Source organism: Chlamydotis macqueenii, chromosome 3, assembly GCF_036417535.1.
Source record: "Chlamydotis macqueenii isolate bChlMac1 chromosome 3, bChlMac1.mat, whole genome shotgun sequence".
Lineage (NCBI taxonomy): Eukaryota > Metazoa > Chordata > Aves > Otidiformes > Otididae > Chlamydotis > Chlamydotis macqueenii.
The window spans coordinates 29424356-29444939 of NC_141558.1; the positions used below are offsets into that span (position 1 = coordinate 29424356).

Consider the following 20584-nt stretch of genomic DNA (forward strand, 5'->3'; position numbering starts at 1 on the left):
ATAAAAAATGTATGCTAAAATTAAAATGCAGGAGTTGCAAAATCATATAAAGTCAATTAAGTTTTTTTTTAATGATTCATTAGACTTAGCCCCTATCCACCTAAATACAATGAAAGAGTCGTTACCTACACAGATTAAATAATTTTCTATCACTTCATTCAGTGCGTAAGAGAGGATGAAGAAACTGGTCTGCTCTAGAGGTGTAGTAAAGGGAGATATGTTTGTTTCTGTTCATTTGTACTTAGAATAAAGAAAACTAGAAAAAGAGAGTTAGTTTTATGTTTTCAGTTGAATGTTGTTCCCTAAGGAAACTGAAATAAATCATACTTTAGTTTAAGTTCGTTTAGCCTAGCAAGTATCTTTTTATAGGCAGAAATGAATTCTTCATTTTCTTTCTGAATTTTTAGCTTAAGGTGTGATTTTCAGAACTGCTGGATATGCAACACCTGGAACTGAAGCCAATAGGAGCTGTGTTTTAAATTGAAAAGTAAGTATTTGCAAGATACTTAGCTTCTTTGATAACAAATGTCATCAAAGGTGTAGATAAGGCTTAAAAATTCCTACTCCAAATCATCTGGCTTGACTTTAGAGACAGTGACTTATTGCAATAAAAATTGGGGTGTGAAATTACAGTCTGAGAGCTCCTTTGCAGTAATTGTCCTGATGTTCAGACTTATCCCACAGTAAATTTATTAGTTTGTCATTCTTTTATGAAAAATAAATTTAATCTTAATTCTTGTGTGCTATATGGTAAACCTATATATGTGGCTAATTTTCAAAGACTGATTGATGACATATAAATTTCACCATTCAACATAACTTATTTTAGAGTAATTTCCTTGTGGACCCATACCCTTCCACGACCTTCTGCTCTATACATCTACTAAATACAGACAATTTACTGTATCCACTTCTCTGCAGCTAAATCCTCTGGTGTAGAATTCTCTTCCTTAGGACTCAGTGAATTCTCTGTAGTCCCAAGTCTTTAGAATACCACTTCCCATCTTTTAAAGCTTTCAAACGTACAAACATTTCATATCCCACCTCAAGCAAAATGTTAGTCTCTGTATCATGCAAAAATAAAATTTAGCTTTATGCTTTCCACAAACAGGCCACATTTTTCCAGCCAGTTCTGTGCTTCTTTCCCTGCTGTCGCTGATATTCTCTGTCCAGCCTCCTTGCTACTGGCAGAACTTAGAGCACACCATCTGGGACCACCTTCCTGGATCTTTATCACATTGATTTGCCATCTGTTCACAAGTTTCACTGGAAAGCCCATCTTTAACTTCCTCTTAATCTCCCTTTCCTCCACTTTATAACAGTTTTATTCAGTTCTGTAAAGTATTTCAAATTCAAATGAAAAAGACAATAGAAGGCTTTCACTTCTATGGTATTTACTGACGTTGGTTAAAGCTAAGAATTTTCATATATGTCTGCAATTTCTTTCAAAAAATAAAATTCAAGCATTTAAATTTAAAGTAATTAATAAAATAAATAAATTGAAATTTGATGCTTGTTTGCTGACTTCAACTTTCAATTAGATGAGTAAGGCATAAGACTTCATAATCACTTTATTCAAGTAATGTATAATTCCACAGATCGATAGTAAGGAGATTATCCTAAGTCAGTAAATCAATAGTTAATTTTGTGCATTCCAATGTCTTTGACTCTCAACTGGACTTATTAGAGCATAAAGGAGTACACCCTATAAAGTTTCAGTCTGTGTACTGCTATATCCACTAGCTCTGAAGTACAAGGCAGAGGAGGGTCATGTCACTAGATCTTCAAAAAACTTTTATTGAAGGACTATGAAGGACTGCTCATTTTTTAAACTAAATACAGGGGGAAGTTGAAATGTATCAGGGATGGCAAGCCAAGTCCTCAGGGCAGTACAGTGAGTTGTATTAGCAGTAGTACTTTGCAGAACTACTGCTGCGGTTGGTAGTTTCTTAAGTGAAATCCAGCTGCTGTGTAACTCTCTTCTGTTATGTGTAATTGGTAATCTGAAACTGATTTATCAACAGCACATTCACGATTTCAGCACATGGATTTTCTCAGTGAAGTCAATGCATAAGTTTAAGTCATATACAACTCAACTTGAATTTATGTGACCTTAGAACTGTTAAGAACTTATTTCTTGTTATATACTGTATGCCATTCATGGTATGTGGTCTGACCTTTAGTCAGGAGGTACTGCTTCAGACCAATTTCAGTTGCAGAGCTTGTTTGCTTTATTGAGACCTTAGAGAATTTCCATTCTCACAGAAATCTTGAAAGTTTTCATTGATGCAGGCCTACCTAGTCTTTATTCTCATTTCAAGTGTCAGATTACCTGCTATCATTAGCTAAGAGGTAGAGCCTCCTGAAGCTCGGTTACTTCATCATACCTGGAGCATCTCTGGATGTTCTAATAGAAGTGATAACTTTTGGAGAGTATTCTTTTTCTTCTTCCTATTTAGCAGAAAGTATAGGAGATTCTTTTTAAATGGAAACTAAGGGTGGATGACAAATTTAGGAAATTATCTTAGGTTAGTCCAAAGACATGACAAATTTCTTTTTGGGTAACAGGAATTGTTGACAGCTAACTACTACTTTATACCTCAGTTCTCAATGCCAGATTTCCTTCCAATTAATTCCCCTTTCACAATTTGTGTAATGAGCTAACCTGCTTGTTGGTTACTCTCTTGAAATATGATCTGCAGAATAGACTTCCTTTCTGTCAACTATGAATATTTTTTCTGTTAAAAAAAAATAATTACAGTACTCTCTCTCCATCCTTCACATAAGCCTTCCCTACAACCCAAAATGTAAGTTCCTAAAAGACCTGGACTGCTGAATTTCACCTTGTTATGTGTACTTTTTTTCTGCTACTTTAAAAACAAAAACCAAACAAGTAATCATTGCTTCTTTAGGTCTAAATCGACAGTATCTTCTGTTATTGTACTGGAGAGCTCATTTCCATAACATTTTATTGAAAGGGAAATAATTGTATTTTGAATCAAGAAGTGATAGAAGGTTAACCATAAGGACGATATAGGATTGCAATAATTGCACTATTATACAACTATAACTTTACCTATAGTTTGTATTTTTTAATTTACTATGTAATAAGTACACCAAAATAGCTAGAGGACTGCACCTCTTTCTTTTGCAGTGACAACACTACGGTCACTACATTCTCATACTTCTCTCATTCTATTATTTTGATCTATCAGTAATGCCCAGCCATCTCAATATATTAATATATTTGGGAACTGAATAAAAAATAGATGTCTCAAATCTTATCTGAGCAACTCTGACATAGTGGTTTTTGAGTCCTCAGTTGTAACCACTTGCCCTTACATTTTGGCATACAGTCTTAGAGCACTCCACTGTTGGAATCTTCAGAATACATTTGCTGTGTTCCTGTGTCTCTCTACAGTTAGTTAAGCAAAACACTTCTGTGTTTTTATCCTTGCTGCTGCTCACTATGTGTCTTACATTGGCACTGGGAATACTTTATAGGTGGGAATTTTATGGTATTGAGAATCTTTATCATAGAGAAACCTTAAAATTCTGAATGTGCCACTCAGAAAGAAAGACTAATCCTTTACGGTGTAGTGGTACATGTTAGAGTCATTTAGAAGCTTTGGTTGTATCAGAATGAAGTGGACCACATCCCTGATGGGACTGGCCAATATGACACCTTACATATTCTACAGACAGATTTTACAAACCAGAGCTTTTAAAACATCAAGAGCTCCATCATAAACCCAGCTTTTGTAATTTCCTGCTGTCAGGCTTAACCAATCTCCTTTTGTACAATTCTGTTCTGAAGTAGGTCTGACTGTAATGGAGTTAATTTTCTTCATAGCAGCCCATATGGTGCTATGTTTTGGATTTGTGATCAAAACAATGTTGATAAGACACCAACATTTTAGCCATTGCTGAACAGTGTTTATACAGCATCAAGACCTTTTCTTTTTGTCACTCTGCCCCCTCACTGAGTACACTGGGGGTGCACAAGAAGCTAGGAGGGGACACAACAAGGACAGATGACCCAGACTGACCAAAGAGATATTCCATGCTGTGTAACATCTTGTTCGGTAATAACAAGAGAGGGGAGGTGGATTTTGGAAAGGTTTTCAAGCCACTGCTTGAAAACTGGCTGTGCATTGGTGTACATGTGGAAGGCAGTGAGTGATTGGCTTTGCATCACTTGTTTTTTTTTCTTCTTTCTTTCTTCTTCCACTTTCCTTTGCTTACTAAACTATCTAAACCCACAAGTTTTCTCACTTTTACTCTTCCTATTCTCTCCCCTATCCCATGGAGAGGATAGAGTGAGTGAGTGGCTGTGTGGTGCTTAGCTACAGCTGAGGTCAATCCATCACACTGGTGTCATTTTTTGTGCCTATTTTTGCAGATGCATTGTTAAGATAGCATGGTTATCTAGTTTTAAGGCTCTATATTACACTACATTACCAATACCAAAAAAAGAAGAATACGTATTGCAAGTGTCATTCTGGCAATGCTAATTGTCTCACTTTGACCTAGAAAAAATGTATCAAAAGTATTTGAGCTGTTGAACTGCAGAAAGGAAATTTATTAGCATAGGGGGAGCCAATTAATTATTCCTAAGCCATTAGAGAGTCTAATATGACTGATTTGACTCACTAATATGAGTGGCTTGTGCTCATATGTAGTAGCTCTTGAGTGGCTGGAATTCTCAGGTGTGGTAAAAAATTGTAGTCTACTTCAGCTGATGTTGTTGTGTCATGCAACTGTGTACTTCACCTATCCTGATCTCATTCCGTGATCCAATTGTTTAATGCCACCTACTGCCTGGAGAGAAAAGGTAAAGGCTGTCTGTGAAGTATATGTTGCAGTTAGAGTGTGTATTGGAATTCTTTCTCACATTAAGATCTTTGGTCCTTGACTTGTATAATAAGGCTACTGTAATATATCTTTGGAAGAAAATTGAATTTGATGGAGAAATTATGAAACTCCTGAGATCTCCATCTGTTTTTAAGGCTTCCTTGATTATGCCCTAGCTGTTCCATTTCCCCAGTTTATTGCCTTTTAGAGGAGGTGAAGACCCTTTACATGTTAAGAATTCATTCTTTAGGGGATTGTTATTTCAGTATCTGTTCTTTTACAGCTTTTCTGGCTGAAAAAGAAAAGGGAATGGGTCTTCTTCCATTTGTAGGACTATATGATAGTTCATTAATCCTCTTTGAATTCATCACTGAGGAATCTTGGGGTATGAAATGGCAGCATTTGATGTGGAAGAAATTCAGTACTCTGATAATGAATACAATAAGGGGGACATTGGACGTGGAATAATATAGTCACATATAAACTGAATAATGCAGTCAGTTAGTGAATGAGTCTTTTATGTCCCTTTCTGGATTCAACTTAAAAGATATCCACATTAAAGTTATTTCAGAAACTTATATCAGAAATTCTAGTTTAAGTAAATATACTATAGCGAACAATAGAGAAGGAGAAAGTATAAATATTGGATAGCAATGCATTATAAATAAAACTACTAGCAATTCTCTACTTATCTTAAAAATATGCTGATACTAACTTTTCAATTCCCATTCTATATTCGTTTTCCTTTTTTTTGAGCACAAAATTATGTTACTGTCAAAAATGCCGAAGAACAGTCTTCTAATGAAAGAAATACTGAAGATTTTTTATCTGTGCATTAACTAACATCAAAATGAACATTTTAGTATGAACATTTACTGTAATGTTAACAACATAGTTGAACTATGTTGAGAAAGCCATTGAGGTCTGAAAATCAAATCCAAGGTCTAAAATGACATTTTTCTATTAAGTTTCTACAGTATTTATTTTCTGTAGTTAATAACTGAATCCCCATAGGTTAGATTTTTAATTTTTTTTTTTGTTATGTTGGGCTGAAACAGTGAGTCTGCATGGGTCTCACTGATTTGCTGTGTCACAGTTCATTTAATACAAAATGGCATAGGTCTGTGACAAAGATGAGAAACGTATAGGTACTGTAGGGCAAAGATAAACACAAATTAATCAAGAAAATGAAAGCATGAAAGGCATGTGAAGAAAAATCTAAAACAAAGTTAAAAATTGCAGTGAGCTACCATTCCTTGTCAGGTTTAATTTTGCCCAAATTAAAAAGTCCCCCTGGATCAATACTACAACTTATTCAGTGAAGCTTAGCAGACATTCTTGGTAGAATGATATGTTTATTTTATAAAGAACCCATAATTTTGTCCATTTCTGATATCTTACTCTTTGTGAAGGATGTTGTTTAAACTTCTGCATATACAATTCCATTCTATCAGTCTCAGTTAAACCATCAGCTGTGGTTAGGAATACTCCCTGGAATATCTACATATACAAACAATCTCATAGAGAATAGAGCAGTACATGCCTTGTGAACATAAAATTTATTTCTGGAATGCTCTCTATCCTGATTTTAAAATGGCAGTATACATCCAGTATGAGAGCCTGAAATATTAATTGCAGTCTACTGGTAAGAAAAAAAAAATACGCATTTGCAATAGCATCGAAAGACAAGAAAAAAAGTGTCACAAGCTCTATAGTCTCCATATCAAGCATTTAATTCTGTCCAAGGTGTTTACTAGTTCCTGAAGCATAGTTACAAAATATTTATGCAATACATTAAATGTTCTAACTTGAAAAGAATAATCTCCATAAATTAGAGTAGAGGAGTTGATAAAATTGTCTGAAAGTCTGGAACTTCTGTTCAAGTTTAGGAAACAGTGATAGCTGCAGGTTACCACCAGAAGTTGTCAGAAAGAAGTGCAGTTTCTTTATATATGCACTAAAAAAAAAAAAAAAAAAAAAAAAAAAAAAAAAAAAGGCAAAACAACAAAAAAACAACCAACCAACACCTCAAAACTCACACACACACCCCCTACATGCTTCTGGGAAGGGATTCAGTTGGAAATGCAGACACCTAAACATGGGTGTCTGCTTGAGCACTAATGCAGCCTAGCTGTACAGTCAGCGGTACCTACAGGGTTGCTCACCCAAAGTGGACACCTACAAGTTGGGCAGCTGAATCACTCTCTAGGTTGTGCTGATTGCATCAGCAAAGATTCTAGCATCTTTCATGGGTGCTTAGATGCTTAGCTCATATCATATATGGACACTTATATTTAGGCATCTTAATATTAATCTGAATTCTACACCTTGCTTTAACATTTTATTAGTTTAATATTCTCACAAATATGCTAGAAGAAACTAGAAGAAGAAAACAAAACATTGACCTTCCATTTTTTTTTTAACCACCCCAAATTCTCTGGCAGTCTGAATGTTTCTTAAGGACAATATTCATACTATATAGTGTCCCTATTGAACACATTGAAAACAAATTCGTTCCTGACAGATTCCTGGAGGGAGTGACACAAAACATGGGCCACCTCTGGTGCCAAGGCTTACACAATGTGAATGTCTGTCTTCTTTTCTACCACGAAGGGGAGTTGATAGAATGCATTTATTTTTTTTTCTGAGAAGAAGCTATTTTTAACACTTTTCATGTTTCAGGAACAAATATAGCTGAAGAATTTTGAAAATAAATGCTGAAGTACTTAAAGTAAATCAATTTGGAGGTGGGGGGGGGGGTAAGATACTTTTTAAGCACCTTTGAAGCTGATGTCATCGGTGTAAATGAGTATTCCTGTCACTTATAATGAGGCCATACACACACCTATTTGAAAATATTCCACTCCTTTTGAATTCTCCAAATAATCCTATTGACTCAATAACTGCTTTTAAACAATAAAAACTTTCCTCTTTCCCACTGCCTATATCATTACAAATAAAAAAAAACAGTGACTGGAAAGCACGATTATAAAACTCTTGAAAGGTATATGGATTAAGTGGAGGTTTGCAACTCGCAATAGTATTGCTTTAGATTTCAGGAAGAAAACTTAGCAGTAATTTTAATTAAAAAGTACTCTCTACTAACCAGATGTAGATCAACACATGTAGAATTATGTTCACAAGCGTTCATTATGCAGTCATCAATGTCCTGGTCACATTTCAGTCCTGCATATCCTGGGTTGCATAAACAATAGAAGCCATCGACAACTGTAACAGAGATAGTATTTTAGTACTAAGAGTATTTCAGAATAACGATTGACTGTAGTAAAATTAAATAAGTTATAGTTATGACTACCATCTGAAAAAGATTTGGACTGGCTTTACCTAAAAAGTAAAAAAATTGAAATAAATGAAATGTAATATCTCAAAATACCTTTTTTAATATGAAAGCAGATTCATGTACTGCATTTTACTTAAACAATTCAAATATTCTGACATAAGAATTATAAATCAATGACCCATTACTAGCTTCTGAAAAAGTGATGGCATCTTATAATCTAATGAGTAATTTTCCATCACAAAACTGTATACAGAGTACATAAGATTTTATCTTTGATATTGTGCCTAAATGAGATGGGGTAGTTAAACACTTTTTTGTTTTTGGTTTTGTTTTGGGTTTTTTTTTGGTAAGGAATGCTTCATATTATACCAGTATATGAAAGGAAAACTTGCTTGAGTTAAAATTTGGCAGTTCAACCTATGATGTATTTCCATGCTTCATTTTAATCTAATGATAAGAATCCTCTCCCTTTTTCATCATTAATGATTCAAATGAAGAGGAATCTCTACAGTGCTATGTCCATATAAGGAGCTCCTGACAGCAATAATTGCACTTCTTGCAGGCGTGCACTTATTCTAATCTCAGAGAATTCCCTGGATTCTTCATTATCACTGAGATTTATCATGGATTCTATTCTTCCATTGTACATGTAGGTGCTATTGTATTCATTAAGTACTTTAAAACCTTCAGAGGAGGAGCCTTATTCATCTGCTAAGAGCTTCCTAACTTTGTCAGGATTCCAGCTTTCTGCAGCCAGTGCACATAGTGCAGAGGAACTGAAACGTCCACATATTACAACTCAGGTCCAGAGGCATCACAAAGACAAGCTGTCGCCAAAAGATTTGGCACTTTGTGAGCATGAAGAACTTTACAGCAGCTCATCTAAATTCCATGTCAAAAATATCTCTGAACCAATGTGGAGTACATAGAAAACATCTGCAAACTTGTTAGGAAATAGTCTTTACTAGATAAAATATGAAGCTACTCACCTTATTCCCATGTATGGAAAGACAGATTTCTTAAAGCTTATTGAAACTGTTATGTTTTGTTTTGTTTTTAACTAGGAGAGTTTTAGGCAATGATATATTTAGTAATTTGAGGTCAGTTCTTTAAGATCTCATCTGAAACCAGTAAAGTTGATTAGATCTTCTGTAAATTTGTAAAAAAAAAATTTTAATTTCAGGACAATTCTCAGGTAGTCATTCTCATTTTAAACAGTATGTGGGGAAACAGGAGAGAGATGTAGCAGAAAACAAACACGGTTGCTCAGTGCTTAAACTGTGGGACCTATGAGGAAAAGTTGAGTCAGCTGGGCTTGCTTTGTATTAATCCCTTCAGGAAATGGTTAATAGTTAGAAGGCTTTCTAACAATAATTTCAAGGGCAGGTGCATAAATGACAGAACTGAATTCTTCTTAGTAATATTGGATGATATAATAAAGGGCAACGGCCAAAAGTTTCAGTTTAGGATCGGGACGGGGAGAACACAACACATCAGTGGAACAGGCTGTCCCAAAGAGTTTGTGGGATTTCTGTCCACCCTCAGAGGCTTTCAAAACTCAGCTAGAAAAATTCCTGACTATCCTGTTCTAGCACTGTTAATAGTCCTGCTTCACATGGGTTTGATTACATGACCCCCAGACATCATTCCTCTTTCCAGCCAGCATTATAAGATTCTCTGAATATTCCCTCTTTTTTTTTTTTTTTTTATTTTTTCACCAAGTTAGAAAGTGTCTGATAGGTGGTAACAACTTTCCAGTAAGCACTCCACACATAATGGGTGCTATTAAACTTAGCTTGCCAATCCAGACACAATATAGAGAATACAGCACAGTAATTAATCATCAAGTTGCTTCTAAAACCTTTAAGCGTATCTATCAGTGAAAGTGTAAGCTACACGGTTATATAATAGAAGGTGCTCAATAACAAACAAACACTAGATTTTCCATCAGTTTGATACTTAATGAAGCTTTTGGACTCATTAGAATTACGACATATACTGCCTAACTGCGCCATGAGCTCTTTTTCAGCACCTGAATATTCTCTCATCAAATGCACAATGTAAGATGTGTTTGGCTAATTTAAGTATCAAAGGAGATATCACAAATCTCATTAAAATTTTTCATTACCTGCAATTCTGACCCCTAAACACACAAACTCCAGTGTCAGGAGTTGAGGCATTTTGGCAAAAATAGTCCTCCTGGTACTGGCAGTGGAGCTTCAGACAAGCTAAGTTTCAGTAAATTATTCACTGTTCTCCCCAGAGTAGCTCAATAGCTGCAGACGCTTCAACAGAAAGACTACTCAACATTAAAGTGAGTAACCAGGCTGAACTCACTGTCATAGCAGTATCCGTGGAGGCAAGGGTTAGAAATGCACTCATTGACATTGATCTCACAACGTGGACCTGCAAAGCCCTTCACACACTGGCACTGAAATCCAAGGGGAAAAATATCCAAATTCATTTCTTCTATGCACACAGCTCCATTCTCACAGGGATTGCTGGCCTCACAAGGTCTCAACTCACAGTTCAAACCTGAAAAGAAAAATGGCAAAGCTGTCAGTGTTTAACTAATGAATATATCCCTGCAGCTGCTGCCTATTATGAGCTGTATTTTCTTTATATCCCTGGTTGAAATTGAGTTGGAGGGTCTCAGAGGTACATATATGTATATTACCATGCAGAAACATTTATTTGCTTTGTAGAATTACAAACAAAAAAGACAATTTTATGTTTTGTTCATATAATGACATTCTATTTTAAAATTATGATAGCTATCTCAATATATTTTATAGTTTTTTGGTTTACCCTTTTTCTCTAAAATAGCTCAAAAAGTGTATTTCAAAGTAATTAATGAATTTTGTTTTGACACTCCCTGATATTTCTTCCTGATATCCTACTGTCACAGCTACCGTATGAGCTGTTTATACATTAAGCCATAATCCTGAACATGAACGAAATGCAGGTAACCTTGTATAATTGTTTTGCTTGCAATTCATGACTACATAGAAAATATTTTACTGAAAATATGTATTTATTTAATAATGAGTAACTACTTCCATTGTTCATAAAAATTCCCTACAATACAACATCTCACACAGTCCCTTTCTACTCTTTCCTGACAAAGACTCTAGTGTATAACAAATTATGTACATTCATCTGGGCTAATGAAGGAACTGTGTGATGATGATCTTGGGTTGCAGATGCCCTCATCTAAATATTTAATTTGCAATAAATAGTTCAAAAAGGATTAAAAGACGCTTTAAAGTGACTCTTAGTTTGTTAGAACATAAGCATGTTGATTCATGTTTTCCAGTAGCGAAACTCAAAATGATGAGGGCAGACAGAACAGAGATCAAATGGTTTGGGTTTGTAAAGCTGCCTCTCTTTTCCCTCAGTATTGCTGAAGGCAAGTCTGTTCCTTTAGGTTTAGTTTCAGACAGACCTCAGTGGCTTTCAGGGCTGCAACAAACTGTGAACAAGCCCTTCTGAGCCTCTTTGAAGCCCACCTGCCTTTCTGTGATTGCTGAGGCTGGGCTGTGTCTATGCTATGCCTTCTGGCAGTTTCCCAGGGTTTGTGGTACTCCAGACCCTCTGCCCACTTCCCCAGTGCCATTGCCGTAGCTCTGCTTGCCCACCCAGCCATTCCTTTCTGGAGCAGCTTCTCCCTGCCCCAACAACCTCTTCCGTAGGCTGTATGTGACCTTAACCCAGTGATGGGCAATGTGACACTACAACATAAAAGCACACAAGTAGTCATGTGGAAAATCAAATCTATACAGTTATGCTGTGGTGGGTTGGCTTTGGCTGGCTGCTGGATGCCTACCCACCCACTCTCTCAACTCCCTCTCAACAGAGTGGATGGAGAAATTAGGATAGAAAAGCTTGTGGATCAAGATAAAGATAGGGACATCACTTACCAATGACTCTCATGGACAAAACAGACTCGACGAAAACTCATCAAATTCATTCCCAATTAAAAACAGAACAGGATGGTGGGAAACAAACACAAAACTAAAACCACCTTCGTCCATCTCCCTCTTCTTCCCAGGCTGAACTTCACTCCAGACACCTTTACCTCCTCCCATCCCTGAGCAGCACAGAGGGATGGGGAATGAGGGTTGTGGTCAGTCCATAATAGTTCCCCTCTGCCTCTCCTTCCTCCTCACGCTTTTCCACTGCTCCAGCGTGAACCTGCCATGGCCCACAGTTCCTGCCAGGAGCCTGCTCCACCATGGTCTTCCCCAAAACCTGCAGTGGAATTCCTGCTCTGGTGCCTGGAGCACCTCCTACTCTCACCTCAGTGCTCACAGGGCTGTTTCTCACACTTTTTCCTCACTCCTCACTTTCTGTGCAGCTTTTTGCGCTTTCTTACACGTTTTCCCAGAGGCACCACCATTTTGGCTGCGGGGCTCAGCCATGCCCTGCGCTGGGTTGGTTGGAGCTGGCTGGAACCGGCTGTGTCCGGCACAGGACAGCCCCATCCTCTCCTTGCAGAGGCCGCCCTGCAGCCCCCGCTGCCTGCACTGAGCACCTGCACCCAGTACACAAGGTAAGCTGTGTTTGTCAGATGGATAATAGTACTGAGGATTTAAAATTTCTTTTCAGGCTTAAAATACCAGACAAGAATTCCTGACAAAGAATCAACCAGTGTTATAGGTCACACCTATAGTATACGGCAGCTTTAAGTTTGTAGATCAGTTGCTAACTAACAGAACTGGCAATTCATACAGGTTTTTTAAATATAATTTTGGGAAAACTGAATCAGTTAAGTGATTAGCTTATTGTGGAGGAATATATTGGATATTTTATTATGATTTCAGAACAAGAAGACATTAAATACAGGATTGTGGTTGAGATTAAGCTAAGTGCCACGTAGTGCCATTCTGTGATTTGTTTGAAAGCTTAAAATTCCTTAAATTTGCAGGATATGGTGAAAGGATTAAAAACACTCCATGGATAACTTCAATAATAAGGTGTCCATGAGACGGAATGTTATTTAATTTGGGAAATGCACTTTTATATTTACTGAGATATATTGTCAGTGAAATGATTCGGACTCTGCTGTGAAAGAGGATGGTCAGGCGCACAGTTATTATACGCTTAATATTGGCTGCAGGCAGCTGAACCCATGTATCTCCCCCTTTGCTTTGCCTAATACAGAATTAATTTTTTTTTGGCCTATTCCACATTAGCTGCCTTCTTTTGTTTTACGGTAACAGTTGTTCAAAATGTCGGCAAGATTTTAGGTGAGCTGTAAGACACAGTCATCCAAGGGCTGATTTTAGGTGAGCTGTAAGACACAGTCATCCAAGGGCTGAATTCTTAAGGCTTCTAATAGCAAAAGCAACAAGTACGAACAGAATTGAGGTTAAAAAAACCCAACAACTCTCTGACCTCAGTAATCATGCTGAGAGAGGAGAAAAAGAATGACATAAGTTGTTCCCTGTCTTCATGTCACCAGTGATCTCTCCAGTGCAAGGCTATCCTGCCATAGGCAGCCAACAGTCTCAGATACGGAATTTATGAAATTACATAGCAAAAGCTGCCATATGGCGCATTGAGATTTTGCCCTGAAGTTTTCATCTTTATATTACAACAGCTTGACATGGATGACAACCCTGCTGATTCCTGAAGTGGAGTTCACATCCACACAAATAAGCTTAACACATGGCTCACAATTGTAAGTGGAACTGTCAGATGATCCAGTAATGCAGTACTTGTTTTTCATCTGTGTTGATGGAGGAACCTTTAAACAGATTTGCCCATCCTTTTCCATGCCAAGTGTTTGTTGGGGTAGATATTTCTGGTACATAAAGCAAAAATCATGCCACAGTGCATCAGTTTCCTCCTCCTATAGTATTCTCCAGCACCAGATACCACCACTTTCTGGATGAGAGCATAACAGAGTTTTGATGAACACTTGAAAAATAAAGAGGTAATAAGAAACAGTGAGGACATATGTCCTGAAGGCCACAGGTTTATATTATCTGCAAATATTTGTCCTGTATAAATAGGACTGTGCACAGTTATGTCATATGAATGCTAATGAATATTAGGTTTTCAATCTCAGTATCTTGTGGCAATGTTTCATGAGTTAACTATATATTTCAGAAAAGTATTAACTTTTTTTTTAATTTTTAAAACCCTATATACTCCCAGATCGCTGGATTCTATGTATGATTTTTATTTCAAACATTTTTGCTTTGCTGATTCAATAACATTCTATGTTTCTTCTGCCTTTTCTTTCTACACTGTGTGCAGAAAATTGTATCATTGACCCAAGAGTAACTGGGCAACTTTTCTCTGGTCCCAGTCCCAACAACAAGCACAAGTAGTGTTCTACTGTATCCTTCCAGTTGCAGCAAATGATGAGGGAAGAAACAGGAAGAGCCAGCAGATCAATACCTGGCTCCAAGCCTGGTCTCACCAGCAGAATTTTGGGTTTTTTGATCACAGGTCAGTCTACATGACACCAGGCCTGCTGGTAACAGATGGGGTATGCCTGTCTCAAAGAGGGAAAAGGATCTTTGGATCGGAGTTGGCAGGGCTCATTGGAAGAGCTTTAAAGTAGATTTGAAGGGGGAAAGGGATAAAATCAGACTCACTAGAGATAAGCCTGAGGGTGGCACATCAATGTTTGAAGAACAGTGTGCTAGCGAGATCCTTTGGTCTACTGTCTCAGTGTAGGCAGGGGATGGAGATCTATGCGGCAGCAAAGACACAAGGGTTATTGATGTGTTAGGAACCACAGAAGCACCTGAGAATGGTCACATAGGATTTAGGGCTTCTCCCCCCAAAATGTTGGCAGGATCAATAGCCCAGCTGAAGCGCGTCTACACTGTGTGTGTTCTTCCCCTGACAGGAGGCTGTACTTCTGAGAAAGCATGTAGACTTCTCACTCCTTCTTTCTTTCTCATGCTGTGTACAATGTGTGCAGGCACTTGAGATGGGTCCCCAGCTACACTCCAGGGAAGTGTGATGGCTTTCCTGATCATGCTTTCCCACAGGGAATTATTTCCAGCTCTATGTACCTCCACTTCCTTTCAGGTTTTTCTCTGCATTCCCTGATGAAGGTAGTTTAAAATGCTGTTCACAGAGTTAGCAATCCTGTCAGCAAAGATACTTTTCCCTCTTTTTTTAGATTGATTCCGTTGACCCCATTGCTCAAAGAGGGCCCTATGGTAATAAAAGTCTTGCCCATGCCACTAATCACCTAATAACTCTCTGGATGTTTCCGTTCCTACCAGCAGTGCTGTGGAAAACTCTAGCTGCCCCACCTCAGCCTTTGCCCTTGCTGCTAGAGTCCGCTAGTCACTTTTTATATACCTGGGGTCCCTGTTGGCAGTATCATTGGCGCCTGCATGGACAAGCGGCAAAAGGTAGTAATCTGGGCATCAGACAAGCGTTGTCAGTCTCTTTCCCTCATCCTGAATCTGGTCCTCTGACATGCAAATAAACCTTCTCAGAGATCAGATCTGTTTGACAGTGGGTGCCAGTTTCCCTCAGAGAAGGGAGTGTTTACTGTCAACCATTGCTTCATTTTAGTGGTGCTGGTGAGGGTGTATGCATCAGACTCAGACAGCTTACACGCCTCTCCTGATGAAAAATGACTCTTCCTCACCTGTTGTCATGGCCCAGTACTTATTCCATAAGTGAACCTCTCTAGGTTAAAATAAAGTCTCCTTTAAATTGTCAGAAGTAACCTTCCAATCTCCACTGTTGTAGAGTCTCTGTCCCCCTGTGCCTGAGTGTATCCTCTATCTATCTTTCCCTCCTCTTCCAGTCTTGCTCCTGTGGCTATCAGGCTTTTGTCTGTTCAAGGTCTCCACGAAAAACTTCTGCATCTTCCATTTTATCATCACTAATGCTGTGTAGCCTATTATTCCTCCTCATCTCCTTCTCCTGGCAGCATGGCAACTCAACCAGGATGCATGTCTGGCTGGTAAGGAGCTTGTGCAGCTTCCTCCCATGCTGTTCTGTAAGCAGGAGCATGGGTTTGTACTTCTTCAGATTCTTGCTCAAGGTAGCACTCCAGAAGGGTATGAATTCCAGTGAAGTTTGTACTGATTTGAAATTACACCAAAATTGCTCCATGAGAAAAAAAAAGATTTTTTTTTCCCCCTCTTGAAGGAATTAGGAGAAACATTAATTACTGCTTTTGTTCTAGCTATAGTAAAGTGAAACAGCACAAAGCAAAAAAATATTTACATTATCCTGACATTTACAAAGAATGGTGAATTAAAATATGGTCTTAAAGTTGATGGATGGGTTAACAATGCTATTTACCAAATGAGGTCAAAACATGTAGTATAATATGAAATGTTAGTAGTATAAACAGTTTTTTTCAGTGCCTTCTTTCAAGCAAACTTCACCACTCTTTAATTAGAAATTCAAACTCTTTTTCCTCCCCCCAGCTTTCCTGCATATCACTGCATGGAAACTTTTTTTCTGCTAGTGGCAGAAATGGCAAAGATTTCATCTATATTCAAACTGGAAGACTGGGAAAACAAAAAGACAATAAAAAAATAAGACTATCTCCCACCTACTCAATCCCTTTCCCTGGATCAATTAATTTTTAATTGTCAGTGTTGAGAATTAATAATTTAAAAGACCATTCCCTAACTTAGAGGATCACAACTGTTCATATTATTTTAACATAATTCAGAAAAAAAATTCATTATTAAATAATTGATTAGTAATGCTAATCAATATAGGTAGCAAGAAAACAAGAAAATAAAGTTTGCTGATTTAAAGTAGAATTTTTTTTGAAAAATGAATATCCACACAAAGATTAAGGTTGGATAGTAATAGGCAATGCTGTTAGTACAACAAATGCACTACTGCTGTTGCTCTCATATCAGCATTTTTTAACAAAGCTGTAAATGTATGATTAAAGCTATTTGGATAATTCAAGCAACAAACAGGTATAGGTGAAAGATTTCTTTATTAAAGTAGATTGGTCAGAATACAGAATTTATATCTTCTGCATTTTCTCTTTCTTGTAAAATATTTTTTAGAGAATTTTTGTGCAAATATATAAATACTAAATGTTTAACTGTAGCTGATTAATTTTAATACATTTATTTTTTACTAGATATAGGAAAGTTCTCACTTGATCTGGTAAATTTCTGAAATAGTAAGTCTGTGATTGTTGACAGAAAGGAATCCTGTGTCAGGGAAACAATTATAAACTATCTATCTTCTCCCACTGACAGGATTTTTAAATTGGCCATCATAGAGTAATCTTCACTATGTACACTAAACACAGTTAGCTGGCAAAAAAGAGAAAGAAAGTATGCTAAACAGATCAAATGTGAAAGAATCAAACACAAAAGTTCGTTAATGAATTAAGTTCAGCACATCTTTCCAACCGTGCTTATTTCTATTAGACAAGTTTAACCTTGTTGCTTGTTTAATTCTTGGCTATATTTTATTGATAACAAGAATAGATTGTCTTTACTAGATAGTTGAAGGCCTCCATGTTAGAATAAACCTCAACAAACCTCAAAAGAATATGCACAAATGATTAAATTACACAGTCAGTTGAAGGACAATTTTCTTTTCAATGGCACAATATATTGGATTAAATATTATAATTGTCTCTCTCTATATAGAAGCATATACTCGTAACATATACTATACTTCTCTATTAGCACACAATATGTATCAAATAATGAATAATTTATTTGGAAAATCCTCTTCTTGTTTGTTTAAGAATGAGAAGCATATTCAGAAATTTAATCCTACCATATTGACCAGTTCTCTTTTCTACTCTGTTTACTTATAATACTTCTACAGTAGAATTTCTAAATGTCATAAATGAAAATAGATTTTTTTTTCTGAAAAAGACTATTCTGTTAATGCTATTATTAAAACTCAAAAAGCATGATTTATAAAAATGACATAGGAAATAAATTACCCAAGATAAGTTTTCATTTCTTTATGTGAAACAATTGATATTTGTTTTATTTGCTCAGCATAAATCTGTATATGAAACATTTTGATGTGTGCTACAGAATTAGCTTATAATCAGAAATGACATCTCGTCAATGTTGTTGTTCTTTTTGGAAAATAATTTAATAAAAAAACATTTGCTACTAACATTTTAAGGAATTAAATCTGACAACAGCTTTCAAAGTCAGCATTTTGCTGTAAAAGTATGGACTGAATCAATGAAAAAATATATCTGATTGCAAATTGCTAGCATGATTATGACAATATAGTGAAAATAAACTGTCTATGGCTAGTAGCAGAACAACAAGTGTGCCATTTGGATGGCAATTTCCTAACTAATACCAAGTAGTCTGGTGTTAAATACGCACTTATGAGGACAGAAGGTTCTCAGGACAGATGAAGTGCCATCATTGCCAAGTGGTCCATGTCAGGGTTTGGACAAGAGAAGAAGAACAAACCCTTAGGCACCAGACTGGGATCAGAGGAAGTAATTGCGCCGTGAAGTTATGAAGTGAGTGTCACAGTCTCCAGCAGAAACTGTAATGCTGATCTGATCTTTAGACACTGACTAACTGAAAGATTTTTTATTTATTTTATTTTATTGGGATCTAGCTCCAGTAACCTTACGACACTCATATCATTGGTTATCAGTACACTTGCTTAGAGTGTCTTCATCATTGTTATAAATTTGATGAAACAGAATGTGTATCATATGAATGAAGTTAATAGCATTTTGCTTCAATGAAATGAGAAAATTACACCAGCTTAAAGGATGTCAGTAAGGAAAGAACAGAGAGAAAATCTGCAACAGATTGATTCTCTATGGCTTCCATGAATACATGAAAATTTTCAGAAGTTCTTGTTAACTCAGGAATATTTTTATGTAAATTTACATTGTTTAGTTTACTGATTAAGTTCAGAGTGTAGAGACAATTTTTTCAAAATAATACTAAACTAATTTCACATATGAAGTAAAAGCCAATGACTGATGTGAATCTTCCATAATAAATGTCTTCTTAGATGTTTTCAATGTTTTTAGGTTTTTTTTTTTCCTTTATTATCATAACATCACTGCAACAGCAGTAAGTTTCAGTCTTTCTGTAACTCACCTTTTAAGAACAGAGCTAAAAGACACGTCTAACATTGAAGTGAATCACCACTGTTTTCCAAGGTAAAGTAAGTAAATTGAGTGCCGTTTAATAAAAGTAAAAATATGTTTAGTTATGGGAGATAATCCAGTGTACAAAGGCACTATAAGGCTATATAACCCCCCCAAGAAAACCCCCAAATCCCTGCCCCAAATCTATATGCAGCTTTCTGTTCTTCCCAAATATGTTCTTTTGAAACTAGTGGATACAATAATTTTAATTTTTAAAAAAATATTTGATCATTCAGAGAAATCTGTGTTTTGGTTTTCACCAACTTTATACAGCTCAATGGCTCCCACCCTCAACAGCTTTCATAAACTTATCAAAAAATCCAAGGAATGCTAATGAGCAATAAGTTAGATGGCTAAAATTTGAGGTCTCTTCAACTCTAATGATTAAACATCTTAATGTTACATATGAAACCACCTCTTAAAAGTTCAAAATTGTCATTTTTTATAACTTCGAAAAGTTCAAATGTACCTCTAAGATTGACATTATTTTATAAACTGGATGTCTAACTTGATGTATTTTGTGGCATAGGAAAACAAAATGCCTCCACAACTGAAGTGATTAAAATGCAAGTAAAAAAACAGAAGTAGAAAGAAAAAAAATACCCACAGAAGCATGCATGTATTGATATTACTTGAAATTAAGCAAAGTATTGCTCTAAAAATAGAGCAAGTCTTTTCTTTCAGTTCAAATTTATAGCAAACCCATTCTTTTACTTGAAATGCAAATTGTATTTTCATGAAAGAAATTTATTTGTGATTCTATATCTAATATCTGTGAAAAGAGATTTTCTGTGAAATCCATACTAATTGAAAATCAATAAGTTTTTTTTTTTTGCTTGGTTTTTAAAGGAAGGATATTTGAAAAGCAATACTTAGCACTTTTCAAGTAAAAACCATTTCCTTAATTGTATATGATAATGCATGCCATGCAATAATGCTGGAACAAAGCATGAGACAGACCCACATCACAAACTTTACACAGAGATGCATATATTATTGCTCCATACCTGTATAAATTTCTGTAAAAATAGACAAAACCAGAAATTGAATATATTATTCAGGTGCATTTTTTTTGTTCTAAAATATACAAGCTTATAACTACTAAACAGTGAAATTACGTCTATATCCACATTTGTGCATTTCACATTTCAACATAAAAGCATGCTTCACTCTTTCTCAGAAAATAAAAGACAACTGCTACTAAGGAAACAATTATGACAAATTTATTTCCTACTGAAGTATATAGGAATTATTTTCTTTTCATTTTTTTTTATATTATCTTTGTTTACTACATTGGAATTTGACTGAAATTA

At 36.2% G+C, this 20584-nt stretch overlaps 1 protein-coding gene across 1 annotated transcript in view; it reads right to left on the minus strand.

Annotated features, from left to right (window-relative positions):
• EYS (EGF-like photoreceptor maintenance factor) overlaps window positions 1–20584 on the minus strand; it is an 827426-nt gene that overhangs the window by 545011 nt on the left and 261831 nt on the right. The window contains exons 19-20 of the mRNA XM_086745378.1: window positions 10493–10690; window positions 7961–8082 (exon numbers count right to left, since the gene is read on the minus strand). Of these exons, the coding sequence (XP_086601504.1) occupies window positions 7961–8082; window positions 10493–10690 (320 nt within the window). The remainder of the gene's footprint in view (window positions 1–7960; window positions 8083–10492; window positions 10691–20584) is intronic.